This window comes from Nerophis lumbriciformis, linkage group LG33, assembly GCF_033978685.3.
Source record: "Nerophis lumbriciformis linkage group LG33, RoL_Nlum_v2.1, whole genome shotgun sequence".
NCBI classification, from domain to species: Eukaryota; Metazoa; Chordata; class Actinopteri; order Syngnathiformes; family Syngnathidae; genus Nerophis; species Nerophis lumbriciformis.
The window spans coordinates 8,327,501-8,345,744 of record NC_084580.2 but is presented as its reverse complement, the minus strand read 5'-3'; the positions used below and the strand labels follow the sequence as shown (position 1 = coordinate 8,345,744).

At 38.0% G+C, this 18,244-nt stretch overlaps 1 protein-coding gene across 4 annotated transcripts in view; it reads left to right on the top strand.

The window, feature by feature from the left end:
* Nucleotides 1-18,244, top strand: part of LOC133575874 (ras-specific guanine nucleotide-releasing factor 2) — a 131,641-nt gene that overhangs the window by 74,367 nt on the left and 39,030 nt on the right. For all 4 annotated transcript variants that reach the window (XM_061928763.1, XM_061928764.1, XM_061928762.1 and 1 more), the window contains exons 4-15: nucleotides 1,293-1,382; nucleotides 1,462-1,598; nucleotides 3,947-4,063; nucleotides 4,161-4,240; nucleotides 6,801-6,994; nucleotides 8,439-8,548; nucleotides 8,628-8,746; nucleotides 10,884-11,044; nucleotides 11,124-11,190; nucleotides 11,412-11,548; nucleotides 11,811-11,893; nucleotides 13,860-14,108. In XM_061928763.1, the coding sequence (XP_061784747.1) occupies nucleotides 1,293-1,382; nucleotides 1,462-1,598; nucleotides 3,947-4,063; nucleotides 4,161-4,240; nucleotides 6,801-6,994; nucleotides 8,439-8,548; nucleotides 8,628-8,746; nucleotides 10,884-11,044; nucleotides 11,124-11,190; nucleotides 11,412-11,548; nucleotides 11,811-11,893; nucleotides 13,860-14,108 (1,544 nt within the window). The remainder of the gene's footprint in view (nucleotides 1-1,292; nucleotides 1,383-1,461; nucleotides 1,599-3,946; nucleotides 4,064-4,160; nucleotides 4,241-6,800; nucleotides 6,995-8,438; nucleotides 8,549-8,627; nucleotides 8,747-10,883; nucleotides 11,045-11,123; nucleotides 11,191-11,411; nucleotides 11,549-11,810; nucleotides 11,894-13,859; nucleotides 14,109-18,244) is intronic.

Sequence of the window (18,244 nt, the reverse complement as noted above, 5' to 3'; positions counted from 1 at the left end):
AACCCGAAACTATTTGAATCGGATAAGAAATGAAGGATATTTAGAGATTTATTTTGGCCAAAATTTGTTCCTGGTAATTCCTGGTAATCAGGTACATTTTCGAACACTTTGGCTTGAATGTCCAAGGTGAGTGGAGTGTGTTGATGGTGAAACGGTTCATATCAGGTGAGAAATGTGGGAGTGAAAATTGGCCCATTCAATGGGAAAAATGTCCTGGAAAACTTAAAATTCCTGAAAATTTGGGATACTTGGGAAGATGAAAATTTGGTAGATAACGATTCCTAGACAGGCTGAACGTATGTGAGATGAAATGGCCATGCTTAACAATAAGGTAACAAAGACCATGATAATAATCAAATGATTATATTAAAATGACGAAATGACATGCGTATTGTGTTACATATATATAGTACCTATTTTTATCAATACAATGAGTTATAAGTATTATTATTGTTATTATTATTATTAGGTTTAAACTGGTGCCGTCAAACGATTAATCTTTTTAGCAAGATTAGTCATACTTTTGAAATTTGATTAAACACTATTAATCACTGTTAATTACTTGCTTGCACAATTTAAATCAACTTAAAAAAAGACCCCAATATTTTGCCACAAATATTTTTTTCAATAAATGACTGTTCGCTGAAATGGGAAACAAATGCAGTTGTGTCGGTCCAAACTAGGCATTAGCTCCGCCAAGCATGAAAAGACTATGGCAAGTGTTTTTTGTTCTCCTTTTCTGGGGCCAAGTGTTGCAGTGACCCACCAGAGTCAGCAGATGGCAATTTAGTGCAAAAAGCCTTGGTGGAGGTCTGCACCCTGTTGGGGTAAAATAGTTTTTGACACAGCGCTTGTGTTGTACAGTATTGTGCAGGTGTACGTAGTGTATTGCACCTAAGCATTGCCTCTTGGAATATATATTGGGTAACACCTTAATATGGGGAACACATATTGACCATTAATTAGTTGCTTATTAACATGCAAATTAGTAACATATTGGCTCTTAATTAGTCATTATTAAGTACTTATTAATGCCTTATTCTGCAGGGCCTTATTATACAACCAGTAAGCCATTAACTAAGAGTCTTCCCTCAAAAACCTCAGAATTATTGCTTATTAGTAACCCTATACCTAACCCTAACCCTAACCCTTATATGTTCCCCTAGTGTCCAAATAACTGTAAATTAAGTATTTGTTACTTTAATAAGCAACTAATTAATGGTGAATATGTTCCCTATACTAAAGTGTTACCGTATATTGTTAACAATAATACAATGTTTTGTGTTTTGCAGATTGTAGCTTTGAACAAAACAAAGGAGCGCATGAGACCCTACCACGTCAACCATGAAACAGAAGACCCCGACATTAAAAAGATCAAGAAGGTATACAAACGCATATCATTAAGAGGCGAATGAAACGAACGCCTGCTCTCTGCAAGGTGATGTGTTTGTCTCGCCTCAGGTACAGAGCTTCATGCGAGGCTGGCTCTGTCGGAGGAAGTGGAAGATCATCGTGCAGGACTACATCTGCTCTCCTCACGCTGAGAGCATGAGGAAGAGGAACCAGATTGTCTTCAACATGGTGGAAGCAGAGACAGAGTATGTCTGTTTGCACATTGAACGTTGAAGGCCTTTCTTTATAAGGGGTCAAATTATATACATATTTTTTGTACATTTAAAACACTTTCTTGTGGTCTACAAAACATGTATTAGTGGTTCTTTGGTAAAAATGTTGCATAGATTACATTATGTTTTAAAGACTGTCTTCAAGCCGTTTTCTGACCATCTCCTCAGGATGCGCTGTTTTGTGTCCGGTCTTATTTACGTGCCTCCACTTTGACAGTAGCTGCGTTTCCATTGTAGTTTTTCGCAAAATAATATCGGAATATCGGATATCGGCAAAAAAGCCATTATTGGACATCTCTAGTTTAAATTATACCCGACATATAGCTAGCCACTATTAGAAGGGATAGAGCAGGGGAGTCAAACTCAAATACAGAGTGGGCCAAAATTTAAAACTGAACAAAGCCGCGGCCCCATGTTCAACAAATTAGCCTTTTAATAGGGACCCAAACAAGTTTTGCATTAAATATTGAACAAGCAGGGCTTATATAACTTTATAGTGACATACAACATTGAGTTTCAAATAATAATAATAAAAATTAAAAAATATCAATGGCATGTCAAATACAATTTAAATAAAAATTGAATGCCTCTTTTCTATTTGCAGCCTTCTGAGGTAAATATCAACATTAACTTTTTCCACAGGCTAATAAATTTGAAAATAAAATAATGAATAAACCAACCATTCAGGACTTTAAACTGCTCAGTTTGCAACACACTGATCAAATCTGATGTGCCCAAGCCAGATACCTGCCATCTTTTCTTGGATGCTAGTTCATTAAAGTCGGGGCTCAGGCTTTGAGCTGAAGCAACCCTCATTATCGAACGAAGGTGTTCATCTGTCATTATTTCTCGTATTCCACAGTCTTGGGGGCGTGCCTTACAGGCACTGCTTTTAACGACCTCTACGAGCTGACGTCACGTCCGCTTTTCATCCGTTCTAACAACGTGCCCGCCCAGTCACAAGATATGAGCGGCTCCTGTACGCACACACACGTGAATGCAACGCATACTTCATCTTCAGCAATACAGTTACACTGAGAGTGGCCGTATAGCAACTTTAACATTGTTAGAGATATACGCCACACTGTGAATCCACACAAAACAAGAATGACAAATTTTGGGAGAACATCCGCACAGTAACACAACATAAACACAACAGAACAAATACCCAGAACCCTTTGCAGTACTAACTCTTCAGGTGTTGTGCCGGATAATGCACCCCCGGCGTAGAATGCACCCCCTGACGGGAGTGTTATATCAACTAAAGCCCACACTTAAAGTTTCCACGTGCAAGATTGAATCTATTTATTTATTTATTTAAGCCAAAAGTGCAAAAACAATAATGTTCGTGTTGGAGGAGTTGTGAATGAATGAAACATGAAATCCGTGCTACAGTCGCTGCTGGGCCACAACATTAGGTACACCTGCAGACTGCAGCACGGATTTCATATTTCATTCATTCACAACTCCTCCAACACGAACATTATTGTTTTTGCACTTTTGGCTTCTTATTAAATAACTTTTTCAAATAGATTTAATCTTGCACGTGGAAACTTTATGTGTGGGCTTTAGTTGATATAACACTCCCGTCAGGGGGTGCATTCTACGTTGGGGGTGCATTATCCGGCACAACACCTGGACGCTACAATATACACTCCCACCCCCCTACCCCCACACACACACACACACACCTTGTAGCGTCCCGGAAGAGTTAGTGCTGCAAAGAATTCTGGGTATTTGTTCTGTTGTGTTTATGTTGTGTTACTGTGCGGATGTTCTCCCAAAATGTGTTTGTCATTCTTGTTTGGTGTGGATTCACAGTGTGGCGTATATTTCTAACAATGTTAAAGTTTTTTTATACTGGCACCCTCAGTGTAACCTGTATCGCTGAAGATCATGTATGCGTTGCATTCACTTACATGTGCGTGTCAAAGCCGCACATATTATGTAACTGGGCCAGCTCTTGTTGGACTGGACGAAAAGGGGACATTATAATTCTCGTGAGGGGCACTGAAATTTGGGAGTCTCCCGGGAGGTTTGGCAAGTATGAGAATTAGCGGTGTACCGCGGCACCGCCGCTGTATTTGATCGGCGGGCCAGCTCTAGTGTTAATTTGTTATCGCCTCACGAGCCAGAGTTTGACACCCATGCTTTAAGGCTTTAAAATCCTTTTAAAAGCACATTGACTCAGTAATAACAGCATCGATGACGTTTCCATGGCGACCGAGCATCAGCTACTGCAGCGATATATAATACATGTATTGGTGGACCAGCCAGATCTGCTCACATGTGCTGTTGTGTTTCTGTGTTCTTTAACACAGGTATGTCCACCAGCTCTACATCCTAGTCAACTGCTTCCTCAGACCATTGAGAATGGCTGCCAGCTCCAAGAAGCCCCCCATCAGCCACGACGACGTCAGCAGCATTTTCCTCAACAGGTGCGTGGTGACAAACGGACCAGATTTGTTGCTAATCAAAAAGAAGACGTGTGCGCTATGTAAGGGAGTGTGAACACTGTGTTGTGTTGTGTTGCAGTGAGACCATCATGTTCCTACATGAAATTTTCCACCAAGGCTTGAAGGCCAGGATTGCCAACTGGCCCACTCTGGTGCTGGGTAAGCTGTTACTTGACCCCCCACCACCAAACACACGCACACATACACACACATTGTGTGCAGTCGCTCAGTGACGTCAAGGTCACAGTTTCTCTACATCCAATTCGAGTTCTTCAAACATTAGCGTTGACGTCTTAACGCAACACACACAAACACTAATTTCACTATCTCTGTCACCAACACGTAAACACATTGTAGCGACAAACCATAAGCACCAAGGGTAGAAGGCGCCTCAGTGTTTTTCACCTCTTTTTAAAACAGAAGGCTGCACACTGATTAGCATCGCCAAGGAGACAGACTGCCGACATACACTGCAGCAAATTGCTAGGGACAAATTCAAGAGAGGAGAAATGGAACCACGGAATAAAATTCCGTCTTATCACAATTCTGACTGAAGCAAAAGGAAATATGTTTGCATTTAGTCTCAAATATAGCCCAATAACTGATTGGTTAACTAAATTTGGTAACACTTTAGTATGGGGAACATATTCACCATTAATTAGATGCTTATTAAAGTAACAAAGACTTAATTTAGAGTTATTTGGACACTAGGGGAACATACAGTATAAGGGTTAGGGTTAGGGTTGCGAATAAGCAATAATTCTGAGGTTATTGAGGGAAGACTCTTAGTTAATGGCTTACTGGTTGTATAATAAGGCCATGCAGAATAAGGCATTAATAAGTACTTAATAATGACTAATTAAGAGCCAATATTGATTAACTAAATTTGGTAAAACTTTAGTATGAGGAACATATTCACCATTAGTTAGTCGCTTATTAAAGTAACAAAGACTTAATTTTGAGTTATTTGGACACTAGGGGAACATATACGGGTTAAGGTTAGGGTTAGGGTTACGAATAAGCAATAATTCTGAGGTTATTGAGGGAAGACTCTTAGTTAATGGCTTACTGGTTGTATAATAAGGCCATGCAGAATAAGGCATTAATAAGTACTTAATAATGACTAATTAAGAGCCAATATTGATTAACTAAATTTGGTAACACTTTGGTATGGGGAACATATTCACCATTAGTTAGTTGCTTATTAAAGTAACAAAGACTTAATTTAGAGTTATTTGAACACTCGGGGAACATATAAGGGTTAGGGTTAGGGTTACGAATAAGCAATAATTCTGAGGTTATTGAGGGAAGACTCTTAGTTAATGGCTTACTGGTTGTATAATAAGGCCATGCAGAATAAGGCATTCATAAGTACTTAATAATGACTAATTAAGAGCCAATATTGTTTAACTAATATTGGTAACAATTTAGTATGGTGAACATATTCACCATTAACTAGTTACTTATTAAAGTAACAAATACTTAATTTAGAGTTATTTGGACACTTGGGGAACATATAAGGGTTAGGGTTAGGGTTACTAATAAGCAATAATTATCAGGTTATTGAGGGAAGACTCTTAGTTAATGGCTTACTGGTTGTATAATAAGGCTATGCAGAATAAGGCATTAATAAGTACTTAATAATGACTAATTAAGAGCCAATATGTTACTAATTTGCTTGTTAATAAGCAACCAATTAATGATGAATATGTGTTCCCCATACTAAAGTGTTACCCTAAATTTTGACACATCAACAGCGTGAGTCAATTACAGACAGAAGGCTGCAAAGTATTGACTGTGTAGTTACTGTGTGTACAATCAGATAAAAGAACATCTAATTTACATCAAGATGCATTTGTATTTACTTTTTTATGTGCAAGTTATTTTTTCCTATTCCTGAATTGCGCCACACGAAAGGGTAAACATTGGCCAAAACGTGTCGCGCTACTCTGTTGCCATTATTTTTCGGAAAAATAAGAACACGTGGTGGCACTGTCATCAAACCAGAGTGACTTAAAAAGCTAAAAAAAAAAAACAGCTCAATGTGCTCTAGTCTAATTCACATCTTAAAGGTACTAGGAAGCACGTACGTAAAATTGGTCGTAACATCAATCAAAACTTCTTTGCAAAAGCACAGGCGGGACATACGGTAAATGACTGTATGTCATTCAGTATTTGTCTTATTATACAACTTTCACCTTCTCTGTATTATGTGTATGCTAGCATTTTCAGCACAACGCCACAAATTTAATTCACAGTCATGAAAATAGTGAACACGTATGTACAGTACATGTGTTATTTTATTTTAGTAAAAATATTAATACAATTATTTTAAAGATGTCATTACAGGGTGTTATGTGCAGACTTTTTAGCCCAAAAATGCATTCAATACATTTTTGGATAGGGCTGTAAAAAGAGAAGGTGTAAGTATACTTTCCTAATGGAATGTATTAGTATGTCCATATGAGGGTGTCCCATGATGGGCCAAGTCGGTGTTCAAGGTAATCACAATGAGTCAATGTTTTTGAAACAAGTGGTAACCACTTCACTGATTATCTAACAGGTACTGGTTCACTCCTACCTCCCTGAACCATAACATAACATCTCCATAGACAAAATGAACAATGTCATGTACAGTTTTGCCGTCCAAACACTCCATGTACTGTACATAAAAAGTCAGTGGTAAAGAGATGTGATTCTTTGTTCGCTCTCTTCCCAGCCGACCTTTTTGACATCCTGCTGCCCATGCTGAACATCTACCAGGAGTTTGTAAGAAACCACCAATACAGCCTGCAGGTTTTGGCCAACTGTAAGCAGAACAGAGACTTTGACAAGCTGCTTAAACAGTACGAGTCCAATGCCGCCTGTGAGGGGAGGATGCTTGAGACCTTCCTCACCTACCCCATGTTTCAGGTCTGCGCAACGAATGGAGATTTTTCAATCAATTAGGATAATAGATTAGAGAGAGTGCATTTTTACTAATAGTAAATAATATACCGGTACACGAATATACAGTATCTCGTGTCTGGCTTTTTTACAACTAAAAACACAATCATTTTTGTTTGAATAGCTGGCAAAAAAGTGAGTATCAAAATAGTTTTCTTGCTTACAGTTAAGCATGTTGGTGGTTGCATCACGGACTGGGGATGTATGAGTGCTGCAAGCACTGCAGAGCTGTGGTTCATTGAGAGGAAAAATTAATACTAACATGGACTGTAACTCACTAATGTAACAGACTGATAATGAGCACAGACACACACCTCCACAAGGGCCTGATGTGTACATCAGGTGCTAAAATAGCGTATGCAAACTATAAAAACACATGTACTATTATCGTACTATTATCGGATGATCTACTATGTGCATTATGTGTAGTGCTACAGTGGCCAAAAATAGTACATAAGTGCAAAAGTGATGCAGACTGCCGTATTTAAGTTAGGATTTTTGGATGTGTTACCAGCTGTCAGCATGGAGACAATCTTCTTTTTCTTCTTCTTTGTGTTTTACGGCGTTTGGCATCCAGCTTAATGGTGCAGTACCGCAACCTTCTGCTCCGGAGTGTGGGTCAGACAGTTGTTCTCAAATCTAAATCCCTTGGAGACAATAATTTCCCTCCAAATTCATGTTACCAAGCTTCAACATGTGACATTTTGTTATGTTTTGAAACATGCAGCACACAACTATATTCTGTGCCACCTTTTATGGACAATAAAGAATGCTTCTGAAGTGCGGTCTACAACGGAACCCACTTTTTAGCACAGCGAAGGAGACTGCGGTACAACCGTTTGTGCGTAAATGTGCCAGTTTGCTCGTAGATTCCAAACATGATGAATATAAATGCGAACGTGCGGCTTTGATGAATCACATTGCGAGTGCTAAATGATTATATTTGCATCTCCTTCTACTACTCTTCTTGTACTCTTCTGATAATCTGCATATATTCTTCATATGCATGACAGACAAGCTAAATGGACTGTTCTCGCTATTTTGCTCATTAGCTTTGTTTGCGCAATCAAGTTTGCACATGTTTTAATACACGCAAACCTTTATGTTGATACTTTGGACACAAATTGGACACAATTCGAGCATGTTCACTGTGGGGTGGGCTTACTTGTGCTGGCTATTTAGATAACAATTGTTGTGTCGTTAATTATTTTTAGTGGATACCTAAAAGCTGTACACGGACTTCTCTAACCTATATACAAGTTTCATTTTCATAGTGTTGACTCTTTAGACAACCTAATAAAAGTGGTTGCTCATATGTACTCACTTTTGAAAGACACTATTCATACTGTATGACTACACCATATTTTTCCTAATCAAATCAAATACTGTTATTACTAATTTCTTGTACCAGATTCCTCGTTATATCATCACCCTGCACGAGTTATTGGCACACACGCCGCACGAACATGTGGAGCGTAAGAGTTTGGAGTTTGCAAAGTCCAAATTAGAGGAACTGTCAAGGTAAAGGGGACTGTTTTTTAAATTGTTCACCCCTTGTTTAGTTTTAACACTGACAGCTGATTTGTGTTTGCGTGCTCAGAGTAATGCACGATGAGGTGAGCGACACTGAAAATATTCGCAAAAACCTGGCCATCGAGAGAATGATCGTGGAGGGTTGTGACATCCTGCTGGACACTAGCCAGACCTTCGTCAGGCAGGGTGAGTCTTCATCAGTTCCACATTTGCAGTGCCACATTGCGCCAAGGCGAAAAAGATTTGTGTAGCATGAATTCCACAACAACTAATGAACATCAACTAATTATTTTGACTGGGAAAGCAGGACACAATAATTAACTTTTAAATGATTGGTTCCTTTTACATGTTTTATTACGTAGAGTTTGTATTCAAAGAAAGAAACACCAACAGCTCTCCTCATAACTAAACATCAAGTGCTTATTCAAACAAAAGCCTGAAACTCCAGATGATTCTTCTGAGACCCTGTTCTGATATCCATCCCTAATTTAGCCACAGTTACACACCTTACCTCTGCAGTGTCTTTTCCTAACACAGGCACCAACAAGTGTACTTTTTCTCTCATTAACATACATGGACATTCAATATTGAACAATATAGAGATATATTTTTTTAGTGAATATTAAAGGCAAATGCTTTGAGTTAAACACTGTAATGGTACAACATTAAAATACTCCCCCTTTTATCACGCACAAATGCATGCCATATAGTTGCCTCACATGACTTAACAAAGCTCATTTTACACACCAATCATTATATATTATATTATCATTATCATTATCATTATCATATTGTATGGAGTAGCCAGACATACATTTTTGGGCCCGTGGTTAATGTGACATAAAGTGTTACATGTATTGTCTGCATAATGTGCTGTAAAAAATAGATAATTAAACTTTAATAAAATTTGAAGATTATTAAAAAATGTACTTCCTCTGGAAATTTATTATCAGTTGTTATTTTAATTTTTTTAAATAGATTAGGTCTGTGTTTCTCAAACTCTATTCACCAAGTATCACCTCAGAAAACACTTACCTCTCCAAGTACCACCATAATGACCGACATTAAAATACAGTAGCCTAATAGGCCTAGGTATTATTCAAAAACAAGGCCGAGGTTTTATTTAACAAGTATATATTTATTATTTGTGGCCATTGTAGCATTACACACAATGCACAGACAGCAATAACAGTGATACTCCATATACAGTACATATTTACAGACTTCACCAGTTGGGGCCTGCGACCACAGTTTGAGAATATTTGGAATAGGTGAATCTCTAGTGAATGTTCTGAACTGATGTTTCCATGGAAATGTTGCACAGAAAAATACTGTTGACGCACATTTTAAATGTATTTATAAAACTTGCAGTACTTCGCATTTTAAAAACAAACATCATTTACAACGCTGATCAAATAATTAAAGGGCAAATGTTGCTAATTTCCACAGCTGATGTAATGTTGTTTCATTAGACAGTTTACTACTTGAGAATGAATCAATAGCGGCTCTGTTCCAGTAGGAATGGGATTCATATGGCTTCATTCCTGGGTGGATCTTATGTGAGAGGAAAGTGGAGGGTTAATCATTCCACTCTACATAGGGAGACTAACCTCCTCCAACCTCCGAGGACAAAGCTTCGAACAATGGGAGACCTGGCTTTCTGCTCCGCCGCTCCCAGCCTGTGGAACGCTCTCCCTGACCACCTGAGGGCACCACAGACTGTGGATGCTATTAAAAAAGGCTTAAAAACTCTTCTTTTTAAAAAAGCCTTTTTTTTTTTAGATATATGCATACTGGTTCTAGCTATTTGGCTGTTCTAGTTTTTCTTTTTATTTATTTTTTATTATATTTTTATTTTAATTTTATTTTTTTTAATACACTGTAGCACTTTGAGGTTGTTTACTCAATGTAAAGTGCTTTCTAAAATTAAAATCTATTATTATTATTATTATTACATATAGCTGCTGACTCTGTGGTCAGAGTTGGAATTGCCACAAAACACATTTTAAGATATTCAACACTCTACTGCCATCTGGCGGCTAAGGTGGATAGTGAACCCCCTGAATTCGTCACGTTTCATGTGTGAGGTAGACCACGACAAATGGGGCCATATGACTCTCTTTCCTACTGTGGTTGCATCCATAAAGTGCACGGAATTTATCCTCGAATGCTTTAAGATGCAATTAATCAACCTTTAATTAATCGATTATCTCTTCCTACTATCCACTATGTGCTTTATGTAGTAGTCGCAGTGCAATACGTCAATAAGTATCTAACAAAATGTGCTTTGGAAATTGCATTGGGCTTAATCTGCTCTGTCCAGGTTCTCTCATCCAGCTACCGTCAGTGGAGCGGGGCAAGCTCAGCAAGGTCCGACTCGGCTCACTCTCCCTGAAGAAGGAAGGAGAAAGACAGTGCTTCCTGTTCACAAAACACTTCCTTGTGTGCACGCGCAGCTCTGGAGGGAAACTGCACCTCCTCAAGGTGACTTCTCCACCCCTTTTCTTCATGTTGTTTGATTTGAATGGCAACATTTGACTGCATTTTTGCTCCACTCCTGCAGCAAGGCGGCGTCTTGTCCCTAATTGACTGCACGCTCATCGAGGAGCCGGATGCCGGGGATGAAGAGTGTAAGCTGTCCACACACATTTAAGGTTAATTGGCTGTCAGGTGATAAGTGAGCCGAAATGAGTTCCCTTTAAATATCAGCAGCTCGCCCCTTTAAAAGTCAGGGTAGGATCTTTTGACATTAACAGTCCATTAATTTGCTTGCTTCTCAGGATGTAGAAACACACTTATACGTAGAGATAGCAAGTGCACTTAATTAACTTGCTTATCCGTCATTGTTCAGCGAAAGCCGGAGGTCAAGTATTTGGTCAGCTGGACTTTAAGCTGGTGGTGGAGCCATCCGACTCGACTTCGTTCACAGTGGTGCTGCTGGCGCCCTCGCGGCAGGAGAAGGCTGCGTGGACAAGCGATATTAGTCAGGTGATACACACACACACACACACACACACACACACACACACACACACACACACACACACACGCATACTGAATAACAAGAACCTCCAAAGAGCGGGAGCTTGCCTCCACCGGGCTTTGGCGAGGCTTAGTGAAGCGTAAACACATACATGGGTGCAGCTCCCTGGAGGTGAGCTTCACAAACACAGAGGCTCCATGCTAGCATTCCTGCAAGACAAAAACTGATTTCAAGCCTCATTTGACAACTCCTCTCGCTCCCTCCTAGTGCATTGATAACATCCGGTGCAATGGCCTGATGACCAGCGTCTTTGAGGAGAACTCCAAAGTGACCGTGCCTCATATGATCAAGTAAGTGTGGAAATGTGTGTGTGAAGAGGAGCACCCATCTCTTCATGCTGCATAACATAAAGCATTAAGTGGGTGAAGATGTTGAAACACAGAGTGTACCTCTTTTTGGTATGATGCTTTTTCTTGATTTATTTTTAATAGTTTGGTTTTTATTCTTTATTTGCAATACAGTGGAACCTCTTATGTTGAACATATAGTTTGCTCCAGTTTTTTTATGGATTCCACACTTTATTTCCTCTAAAGCAGGGGTAGGGAACCTATGGCTCTTGAGCCAGATGTGGTGCATATGGCTCTTGAGCCAGATGTGGTGCATATGGCTCTCGAGCCAGATGTGGTGCATCTGGCTCTCAGATAAATCTTAGCTGACATTGCTTAACACGATAAGTAATGAATAATTCTGCTGGTAATCACAGTGTTGAAAATAACGTTCAAAATATAAAACATTCTCATGCATTTTAATCCATCCATCCTTTTTTCCACCCCACCTGTTCAAAAAGTCGCATTAATGGTTAGAAGTATTTTATTTATTATTGGTTAGCTTCAGAATAACAATGTTATTAAAAAGAAAAGGAGACTTATTATACTCTGAAAATGTTAGTCTTACTTAAAAATGCACGCATTTAGTTGTATTCAGTGTTAAAAAATATTATATTGCTCTCGCGGAAATACATTTTAAAATATTTGGCTTTCATGGCTCTCTAAGCCAAAAAGGGTTCCTGACCCATGCTCTAAAGCAATGGTTCTCAAACTTTTTTCACCAAGTACTACCTCAGAATACACTTGGCTCTCCAAGTACCACCATAATGAGCAACATTCAAATACAGTAACGAAGCATTGTAGGCCTAAGTATGCATTAAAAACAATGCAGAGGTTTTATTTAACTAGAATATTTAATATTTTTGGCCACTGTAATATTACACACAGTTTCAACAGGAATGCTGTTTTTGGATATAGGAAAATAAAACACTGTACAAGTGATTCTTTGTCGTACAGATCGATGGGGCCCGCGTACCACTAGTTGTACATGTACCATGGTTTGAGGATCACTGCCCTAAAGGAAACAATATAAACAGAAATGGTCTTCTCCAGGGTCAAACTGACCCTGTGAGAGTGGTATATTGTACGCCCCAATTTTCTTGTGATTGAATTTTGTATGTGTTGGTGACTTAGTCATTGTGATTTTTATTGAGTATGACTGCCAAATAACACTCCATGGGGACATAGAAAGTTGCGAGTTGTTGCATACTGCTGTGGAGTTGCAGAGTCACGACAGTGTGACGTGTTGTGCCGTAAAGCGCTGCATTCGTTGATGTAAACAAAATAGGCAAGAAAAACTTTTTCTCTCCTTCCCTCAACCATTGCAGCTACTATTATCACCGTAAAGAAAATGTTTCAAGTAACATTTTGACAATATAAACTATCATACATTTGTGAAAAGAAGTTGACACTGTAAAACATCAAACTTGTATAAAATGTGATGATGCATATGATCACACTCAACAAAAGCATTGGGACAAAGATGTAGTTTTTCTGCTTTGAATATGAGTTCTGTTCAAGTTTCTTCAGATTTACTGTGCATTGTTCTAATTTGCTTCTTAATGGTCGTTTTATCGACATCCCTTTTGACAAAATGTGTTTCCAAAATGCCAAAGAAAAAGCAAACCGTGCGTGCACAGGTTTTGTCTCAAGAGTTCTTTTGACGCCATGCGGGACGGCGTCACATCTTTTAGAATATGCTTTGCATTATATTAATTCAAACAAAATTTTGTGCAATTTTCAATTCTGAATTGTAACACAACATTAGAGGTTCTGCTGTACAGTACAGTATATTGTTTTTTAAACCATTGTAATTCAGCTCTTCTCATAGCCTTGCTTATCAATCCAACAAGTCACCCATGCTAGTGTGTGTGTGTGTGTGTGTGTGTGTGTGTGTGTGTGTGTGTGTGTGTACACGTGTACCCATCAGATCCGATGCACGTCTCCATAAAGATGATGTTGACATTTGCTTCAGCAAGACGCTCAACTCCTGCAAGGTCCCGCAGATTCGTTACGCCAGCGTGGAGCGTCTGCTGGAGAGGTTGACCGACCTGCGCTTTCTCTCCATCGACTTCCTCAACACCTTCCTGCACACCTACAGGATCTTTACCACTGCCACGGTGGTCATGGACAAACTGGCTGACATCTACAAGAAGCCTTTCTCTTCTATTCCCATCAGGTCAACCCACAAATATTAACTTCTTCTAAAGTCTTTGTTTTTAATGTTGTAATTACAGCTGTGGTCATGAACTGGTAGCAGGCAATAATTGGAGAGACACATTTGAAAACACGTATTTGTTTTAACTTTAATAATGAAGTAAGTTTCACAGCAACGGAGCCGATGTTGTAATAGTACTCAGCCAACTTTAATATTTCTAAAACGTTCCTTGTAAACTACAGTACGATAAGTGTAACACACACCAATACCTAAATAGCACAACCAACATTTCAAAACAAGGTAGATACAACTGACACTTAGGATACTTCAAATGCAGCTACTGTACTAGCATTTTGTGGCGTTAATGAAAAAGTACAATCAGGAGGTTGCCCACAGCCACAGTTGTTCACACCAGTGTATTTTGGTGCTGCATTCATTACCCCAGGATTTATTTAGCTATTTTGCACCATGCAACTATAGGGGACTCACCGTTAATTGAATAGATGCGTTAATTTGAGCTTTTATAGTATTTTGCAAATAACTTAATCAATTAATAAAGTTTATTAGGGAAGCTGAACAAAATTGATTCACAGCCAAATCACGAATCGTATTTATTACGATTGTAAATCAATTTATAATTTTCAAAATCAATTAAAACATGTATATATATATATATATATATATATATATATATATATATATATAAATATATATATATATATATATATATATATATATATATATATATTATATATATAAAAATCTCCTGACGATTGAGGGTACCCCCCCTCATGAAACAGGCCTGTAGAGATGAAATAGTCTTGTGATTTTTTCCCACACATACATATATATATATATATATATATATATATGTTAGAGATGTCTGATAATATCGGCCTGCCGATATTATCGGTCGATAAATGCGTTAAAATGTATTGAAATTGTATTGAAATGAAATTATCGGTGTCGTTTTTTTTTAATTATCGGTTTCGTTTTTAAAATTTTTTTTTTTAATTTAATTTAATTTTTTTTAATTAAATCAACAGAAAAAACACAAGATACACTTACAATTAGTGCACCAACCCCAAAAAAACTCCCTCCCCCATTTTCACACTCATTCACACAAAAGGGTTGTTTCTTTCTGTTATTAATATTCTGGTTCCTACATTATATATCAATATATATCAATACAGTCTGCAAGGGATACAGTCCGTAAGCACGCATGATTGTGCATGCTGCTGATCCACTAATAGTACTAACCTTTAACAGTTAATTTTACTAATTTTCATTAATTACTAGTTTCTATGTAACTTTTTATATTGTTTTACTTTATTTTTTATTCAAGAAAATGTTTTTAATTTATTTATCTTATTTTATTATTCTTTTCTTATCTTCCCATACCTGGTTGTCCAAATTAGGCATAATAATGTGTTAATTCCACGACTGTATATATCGGTTGATATCGGTATCGGTAATTAAAGAGTTGGACAATATCGGAATATCGGATATCGCCAAAAAGCCATTATCGGACATCCCCAATATATATACTGTATATATATATTTTTTAAGAATACATTGTTTTCAATCAATCAATCAATCAATCAATCAAAATGTAATTATATAGCCCTTAATCACAAATGTGTCAGGGCCAACAATGATAAACCGTGGACTGGGACCACCCCGGGTCCCGACTTGGAACAGCTAGTGTGGCCGAGCAGAAAAAAGAAGCGGCAGGTCAATTGTTAAAAAAATAAAAATAAAAAAAAGGCCATCTCTGCGCTTACTCGCTGTGCATATATATGTCATATGTAAGCCGTCAAGAGAAGCTGAGATACTGTAACCTGTTTTGAAAGGTTTTACGGCATCATATTTCTTGTACCAAATAATATACTTTGAGAATCGGTTAAATTTAAATCGTGTTAATGGAGAATTGATTTTGAATTCGAAATTAAATCAAATTGTGAGTTGTTGGAAGATTCACATTCCTAAAGGTTGTGGAACAATGGAATAGAATGGAATTCTTTTTTATTTAGACTTTTTCTAATACACAGGTTGCGGTTTTTTGGAGGATCATATTCCAATGTAGTATTTCAGTAACAGTGCTTAAGATCTCAATTTAGGTGATAATGACACATTAATTGTGACAAAGTATATAATAATGTTCACAGTGTGGTTGTTTATGACCATACATTTCTAAGTTTAAGACAAATTCACAGTATTGTCGTTCTTTAAACATTTGTGTTTTATATTTGTGCATACTGTACATCCAATAGTAGCAGTACTTAACCAGCTTTTTGGCATCTATATAGGAATATATGAATGAAGATTTCCTCTCACTCACTCATCCCCTCATGTTCCAGTAACCTTATTAGGATTCTGGCCACATTGGATATCTGTGTTTATAATCCCTCAACGGATTTACTGGGATTTTCAATAGGAAAACGCATTTTCATGTGTGGGAACTCTGGTTTGAAAGTGGAGTTCAGTTGTTCAGAAGTTGTGGCTTTGTATTCAGGCTGGAAAGGAAACGCAGGTAGTGAGTATTAACGTCTAACTACATGTTTATATGTTCAACTACTCAAACGTGTAATGAGACGGATGGCAACAATTTGACTTAGTTAAATATGTGCCCATTAAATGCCATCAGTTCCATTTAAATCATAAAGCAAATACAACTATATTAAATGATAAGTAATTGTGAAAAATATGGACATGCATACATTGTCCCACCTAAAATACAATTGCAGTACTTTTGAAGATACTCAAATGATGCAAATACATTCCATCAACTCTTAAAGGGGCTGTTTACTTTTACATAGGGTTTACATATGGCTAGCACATGCTAGGTTCAATTCCGTATTCACTTAATAATAAATGATCATTTATCTAAATATTTAGGCCCTCAAAAACAGTTTGACCTTTGCTGGGATTTATTCATAGACAAGTGCATGTGAATAAATTAGAATAGTGTGCAAAAGGGTTTGAATTCAGGAGTTCAACTGAGACTAAGTGCCTGGTTTACTCAGATCCAAATACCATGCGCTAGACAGTGTGTGCAAAAAGTAAAATTGTCTGTACTACGAGTGGGCGTGGTGCGTGTGATCTACTAAAACTGCGTGTGCGATTGAAAAGTGGTGCACACCGCCCTATTTAAATGAGGATTTTTGTTATCATGCTCCTACTTGTGTGTGATGTGTAGAACCAGCAGCACACATCTATCCATTAGTGAAATGAGTTATATTTAAATAGCGCTTTCTTCCGTGACTCAAAGCGCTTTACACAGTGAAACCCATTATTTAAGTTACATTTAAACGAGTGTGGGTGGCACTGGGTGAAAGTGGTTAAAGTATCTTGCCCAAGGACAGTGACTAGAATGGCAGAAGTGGGGATCGAACCTGCAATCCTCAAGTTGCTGTCACGGCTACTCTACCAACCGAGCCAGGCCGCCACTATAAACCCTAAAACCATTTTTGAACAGACACATATGCACAAATCCACAATGCAAGACTTCTTTTAATGTTGAAGATATAATATAATCGTATATTTCCTGAATAAACCAAACGAATGACATAAAGAAAAGACAGACACCAAAATGCATACATCGAAGCTATACAATTATAAAAGGAAATTGCTGAATAGACGATGTGCCTAATATGTTTTATTTTTGGATGTCCAAAATGTTGACACACACACTTAGGATGGCCTGCAGCCGTGTGTGTAAATGTCAGTATAAAACGCAAAAAGGTGCTCGCAAAACGGTGACGCGTGTTGATAAATCACATTGCGCGTGCTAAATTATTATATTTGCATTTTCTCCTCCCGTTTTGTTGATCAGCATGCATTTTGCATTCTAATGAGGACAGAGACGCCAAATGGATTGCACGTCTTATTCTGCTCACCTAACGGACGCAATCCACTTTGCACACGTTTAGTAGATCAGCTTTGCGTGTGCTAGATTTTAGTATTGTACTGCATGTTCCACAACGCTGCAAAACACCACAGGTTTTAGCATGTTGCCATGGACGTGACGGTTAATTACTGTCTCCATGGTGACAGCTGAGGCTGGCCACAAAAACCTCAATTAAACAGAGCAGTCTGCACCACTTTTTCCCTTTTCATTCAGTTGTACACTGCTGCACGCTGTCTTACTAGACCAC